The following is a 6,000-nucleotide window of genomic DNA, read 5'->3' as shown; positions in this document are numbered from 1 at the left end:
TTCCCTTTGAGTGTATTATAATTTTGTGATAAAAATTTCAAGGAAAAAAAAACACACAAGCCTCCTTCCTCCCTTCCTTCGGGGAGGGGGGGAAAAAAAAGAGAGACGGGGAAATCTATCTCCAGACAGACAAGAGGGCGAAAAAAAGAGGAGTAAATTTTTTTTTTAAGAAAAAAAATAAATTAAATAAATAAAAGACAGTTGCCAAAAGCAGGAGATTAGGTTTCAGCCTCCAAAGCTATTGGCTCTCACTTTTTTTTTTCCTTCTTTTACTCCTCTCTTTTGACAATTTGGCAGCTAAGAAAATGTCTTGTAGAGAGTATTAAAATATTTATTTCTGGATACATGGCAGGGGGTGGTGGTTGAAGGGAGGAGGAAGAGCAGAGGGTTGTTTTTTTTTCCTTTCCTACAGGAGGTGACAAGGACCCCCCCCAAAAAAAAGTAGCCTTTGACAGAGAAGAAAACAGCAGATTAGGTGACAGGGCTGCTTGGGAGGAGAGAGAGAGATTCTCCTCAGTGTGGCCCTCCTGATGTGGAGGTAGAACTGACAGGGCTCGTGGGAGTTGCAGTTTTACATCTGTGGGGCCACAGGTTGCCCAGTCGATGTAAAAAAGAAGCGGGGAGGGAAGAGAAGACTTCTTTCACTGACTCATTGATTTGTGCCGCTTTTTAAAATACTCCCACCCCTCCTGTCAGAACCGCCGCCACCCTGGAATCATCATCATTAGGGATGGGAGGAAAAAAAAATAGCCAAGAAAACGAATCTTTAGCAATCCCCTCCCCTCTGCCCCTTTCCTATTACCCGTTTTAAGCTCATCTCTTCGGCCGCGGTGCTGAGGAATGGAGGCTGTTGTTGACAGGAGCGGCCCCGAGTTCTCTCCGCCATTGGGGCTGCTGGATCCTTCACATGAGCTCCATGCGCCGCTGCCTGAGGAGAAAGAGACTGGAAGGCGCGCGTTTAGCTTCGGATTAGCTTTGGCGCCTTTTTTTTTTTTTAATCAGTTTTTTTACCTCAGAGTTTCTTCGAAGCGAATAGTCCTGTGGAGACGCGAGGCCAATGGCGGAGAATATATATTATTTTTCTAATCCAGATATACTAGTGTTTTATTGGCTTTTATTTTTGTCCTTCATTAGTGTTTTTTGGGTTTTTTAATCGGTTTTATGTCTCTCGGCCTCTGCAATGACGGACTTGTTTAATTCGCTTCAGATTTTTTTTTTTTTTATTTAGTAGAGGGATGTGTTGGGAGTGAATGCTTTTTCTGTAATGGCTTCGTGTGTTTATGTTGTATTCGTGGAACTGAAGCGTTTCGTGCTGTTGAGAGGAAGCGTCTAACATGGCGCCTGGTTTTGGCTTCGGGCCAGACGGAATGGCGCAGTTTTACCTCGGCCTCCATTTTAGGCGAATATCCCCGTGTCTCTCGCGCTTTTTACTTCATTCTTTCCATTGTCAGTCAGGACTGCCGTGTCCTCATCTTGATCTAATAATGCCGGACTGTTCTGTCCTTCAGCGGTTACCTGTTTTGATTGTTTGATAATGTTCCAGTCGTTGCCTTTTATAAAACGTATTTCCATTTTATGATATCTTGAAATAATGTATGTAAGAATACCCAGAGGCAGTGGTGTCCGTTCCATGGTTAAATCCTTCCATTAGTCTTCTGTGTTTGGCTGGTTACCTGATGACAAGAAACCACCCTTTTAGCTTTAAATTAGGCCCCCCATTACCCAGGTCCAAGCATGGAAAAATGAAGAACTTCGGTCTCCTATCACAGCTGTAGTTGTCATTCCTGTATATAGTAGTTAAGATGGCCGTTCATGGGCAGATTAAAGATGTCGTTATTGTTCCTTTTAGAAAAATTCGGCAATTTATCTGCCCTTGTTTGGGGGCTTCCAACCAGTTTTGCAGATCGATATCAGGCCAGATATCGATCAGGCAGGTTTGATTACCTGCTTTGCTCGTTGATGCGGTCTTACGACACGTCTGTGCCCATTTCCTTCGTTGTAATCCAATTGGTTGTTTTAGGGCCAAACGATCGGATTAATCCGATATCACCCTGCCTCCGGTGGGCATATCGGGTTAAGATCCACTCATTTGGCAAACGAGCGGATCTTGTGTATGGCCTCCTTTAGTTTTATGTTTAAAGGAGAAGGAAACCCAGTCGGCGCAAAAACCCTCTGTGTTACTTCTCCTCCCCCCCCTGGCCTACCTGTCCCGCTGTGCAAATGCCCCTAACTTGTTACTTACCCTTCTGCGCAGGTCCAGTCCACGGAGTTCACAGGCACCATCTTCTTCCATGTGATCTTCTTCCTGCTTTGACCGGTGTTTTGGCGCATGCGCAGTAGGAGCATTTCGTCGGTATGGATCTACTGCGCATGCGCCAAAAGTCACAAAGTGAAATCAGAAAACTTCGTGACTTTTGGCGCATGCGCAGTAGATCCATACCGACGAAATGCTCCTACTGCGCATGCGCCGGTCAAAGCAGGAAGAAGATCGCTTGGAAGAAGATGGCGTCGGTGAACTCCGTAGACTGGACCTGCGCAGAAGGATAAGTAACAAGTTAGGGGCATTTGCCCAGCGGGACGGGTAGGCATGGGGGGGAGGAGGGAGAGGAAGCAACACAGGGGAGGGGGAGGGTTTTTGCGCCGACTGTGTTTCCTTCTCCTTTAAGGACCCTACAGACACCCAGCTTTTGTTAAAGGAGAAGGAATAGCATTTTACAATTGTGGTGCCAAAAGTTAGGCACCCCCAAGTGACTATTTTTACCTACCTGAAACCCCAGGCCGTTCTCCGATCAGCCGAAAACCGCACCGGTCCAGGGATTTTCTAGCGAGCACCACGGAGAGAGATCCTCTTCCTGCTTCATCGTTTTTCAAATTCCCCGGGGCAGAGGCATGTGCATAGAGCGAAATAGACGACTTTTTCGTTAAAGTCCAGCTTTCCGCTCTACTGCACATACGCAACTGTGAGAAGACCCAAAGAAGCAGGAAGAGGATCTCTGCATGGTGGTCGCTAGAAGAACCCCGGGCCAGTGTATTTTTTTGCTGATAGGAGGGTCGGCCCAGGGTGTCAGGTATGTAAAAGTAGTCACTTGGGGTTGCCTAACTTTTGGCACCCCCAAGTGCAGATTTAATCGTACCTAAACAATGTTTTGTACAGTTTTCGGACCGTATGTGGGCTCCGAATTATTGTCCCAGCAATGTATGTACCATGTCAATCGGTCGTTTAGTCCGACAGGTTAGAAAATTTCTGTCAGATAATGATGCTATCTGTGCATGCATTGTCTATATGACGATATCCATGGGTGACCTACAGTGTGTTTCTAAGAAATTACTTTTTCATACGATTATTAATTGCCAAAACATTGTCCGATTTTGTTATTTTTAATCCTTCAATATCAGTCTATTTGTTAATTTCAGATCATTTCATTAAAATGTACAATCAAAATCCAAACGGTCATTGTCCCAATAAAATCTGAACGTCAATGGCCACCTTAATAACGTGTCTAGTAGATGTTAAAATTGGGAGGGTTAGGGAATTGTAGCTTTCTGCTTTTCTCATTTATCATGTAGAATATCATATAAAGATGCTAATATTACTTATGGCATTGAATTGTAAGGGTTCGTTGTAAACGGGGGATTGGTGTTTGAGATGTTAAGGAGAAGATTAACGCAATAAGTTTTGGACCAAGACCCATGCAAGTCTGGAAAGAGATGTGTATATGTCCTGGCAATTTAACAAAGGTCTACACATGCCCATTATTGAGCTCTATTCTATGAAACATGCCAGAGTTTCTAGAGTTACACTCTAGGCCTGGGCCAGTTAGGCGCAAACTGTGTCTCTGGATCTCTTGCCACTTCGCTCAGACAATGGGGCCTATTAACTAACAATCGTATTTACATTTTTTTCCATGATTCTCAAAACATTTGTGGTTTTTCAATATTTCTTAAAGCTCTAAAAATTGTAGATTTATTAAGTGTAGAAAAGACAAAAACCTCTAATGCATAAAGTCACCAAGTAAAAGTTGTTGGAGTCCTAAAGAAGTTGATGGGAGCTGCGCTGATCTTATTTTATTGCTTTTAATTTGGACTTTTAGGGTTTTTCAGGGTTTTTTTTGCTAGGAATTCTCTGAAAAACACGAATTTAAGCGAATTTATTGTTCAGCACTTTTTTTGTTCATACTTCTTATATTCGGATATTTTAATAAATTTCAAGATTGTCGTGGTTTCAAAACCTAAAACAATTAATAAATAAGCCACCCAATGTTGGCACTTGCATTGACCTCTATGTGCAATCAATCACAGACACAATAAAAAAGTCGTAAGCTCTTATTGACCAGGAGCTATCCTGTTACCATTTATATATTTGCAATTTGTTAGTGTTTCTGTGCTGTCTTTAAAATTTGGCTGTTTATAAAGTTATTTATGCTTTTTCCTATGGAAAATTATGATACTATTGTTGAAAATAAAGTGGATAAATGATATATCTACACTCTTGAGACTTTAATCTTTTTAATTAGGATATTTTTCTGGCTCAGACTGGCATTGCTTGTTATATTTGCAACATTATGATATACAAGGTTATAGTTACATAGTTGGTATGGGTTGAAAAAATAGAATGTTTCATAAAGTTCAAACTCTTGAAACAATATGTATATATATTCATATATACAAGAGCCATGAATATCCTGAGAATTATATACTTTTTTTATTCATCCTGTTATTGTTTAGTCATTTGTGTCACATGCTTAACTGAAACTTATGTATTATAAAAAATAATGTGTGTGTGTATATATGTATATGTGTATATACCGTATATATAAATATATATATACACACATGTGTGTGAAAAAAAATCAATCAAGATTTATTGAAAAAAATCGGACGTTTTGAACAGCTCAATGATAGAAAGACAAATGTTAGACTATAATATTCAAACAGCATTTGTTGGGAACATTAGGATAAAATTTGTATGTAAAATCTACAAAAGCATGTAAAAGTTCTGTTTCTCAAGTCTAAAGGGATGCCCTCTTCTATGTTATAAGTTTCCCCACTATTTGCCTTATAATTTTCTTGAATGTACTTGTAAAATGTAATCGTCCCCTTGCAAGTGCATTTTCTGCACAGAAAACAGCCCCAAATCTATTTCTGTAGTTTATTCTATTCCCTTACACCAGGGGTCCCCAACCCTTTTTACCTGTGAGTCAAATTCAAATGTAAAAAGAGTTGGGAAGCAGCACCAGAATAGGGCTGCCAAATAAATGATATGAATGGAAGGCCCTATGTGGACTAGCAGCATACAGGAAGCTCTGTTTTGCAGAAACCTGTTTTTTATGCAACCAAAACTTGCCTCTAAGCCAGAAATTCAAAAATAAGCACCTGCTTTGAGGCCACTGGGGGAAACATCCAAGGAGTTGACAAGCAACGTGTTGCTCACAAGCCACTGGTTGGGGATCACTAACCTTACACAGTTTGGCTGCACATCTCTTCACTCTTTCCACCGTAACAATATCCTTAAGGACTGGACCCCAAACATCATAGCATACTCAAGATCAGACCTTACTAGGGATCTATAACAAGTCAAAATTATGTTTTCATCCCATTAAGAGAGTATTTTATTTGCTTTAGTAGGCACTACCTGACACTGGCAGAGTTTTCCACAGCCATCTGAATTAGGGAGGCCCTCAATACACTTGCATCACTTGTATAACTAGTATTCCTGCTGTTTTTGCATAGCTTGCATTTATCAACATTAAAACCTCTTGCCAATTTGCTGGCCCAGTTTAATCTTCAATCTTAAAATCTCTGCTTTTTGTCTGTTCTCATCAACTTATTTATCTCCCCTTTTATAGTAATGTTACCACACCATCTTGCTTTATTTTTTTAAACCAACTTCAGTGTTAACCTTTCTATCAAACCATAATTGTCTCTCCTTGCTTACGAGGGAAATGTACCAACAGCTAGATTTAAGTAACATTTTAAAGGCATGCCATTTGGCTTCTGTTT

General features: G+C 40.8%; 2 protein-coding genes across 3 annotated transcripts in view; one reads left to right on the top strand and one right to left on the bottom strand.

The window, feature by feature from the left end:
• Window positions 1-2,122, bottom strand: part of ubr2.S (ubiquitin protein ligase E3 component n-recognin 2 S homeolog) — a 174,915-nt gene extending 172,793 nt beyond the window's left edge. For both annotated transcript variants that reach the window (XM_041564059.1, XM_041564058.1), the window contains exon 1: window positions 803-2,122. In XM_041564059.1, the coding sequence (XP_041419993.1) occupies window positions 803-886 (84 nt within the window). In that variant the 5' untranslated portion in view covers window positions 887-2,122. The remainder of the gene's footprint in view (window positions 1-802) is intronic.
• Window positions 1-6,000, top strand: part of bicral.S (BRD4 interacting chromatin remodelling complex associated protein like S homeolog) — a 28,223-nt gene that overhangs the window by 209 nt on the left and 22,014 nt on the right. The gene's annotated exons all lie outside the window — the stretch shown is intronic.

The sequence above is a fragment of the Xenopus laevis genome, chromosome 5S, assembly GCF_017654675.1.
Source record: "Xenopus laevis strain J_2021 chromosome 5S, Xenopus_laevis_v10.1, whole genome shotgun sequence".
NCBI lineage: Eukaryota > Metazoa > Chordata > Amphibia > Anura > Pipidae > Xenopus > Xenopus laevis.
The sequence above is the reverse complement of the archived record's forward strand: the minus strand, read 5'-3'. Positions and strand labels throughout refer to the sequence as shown.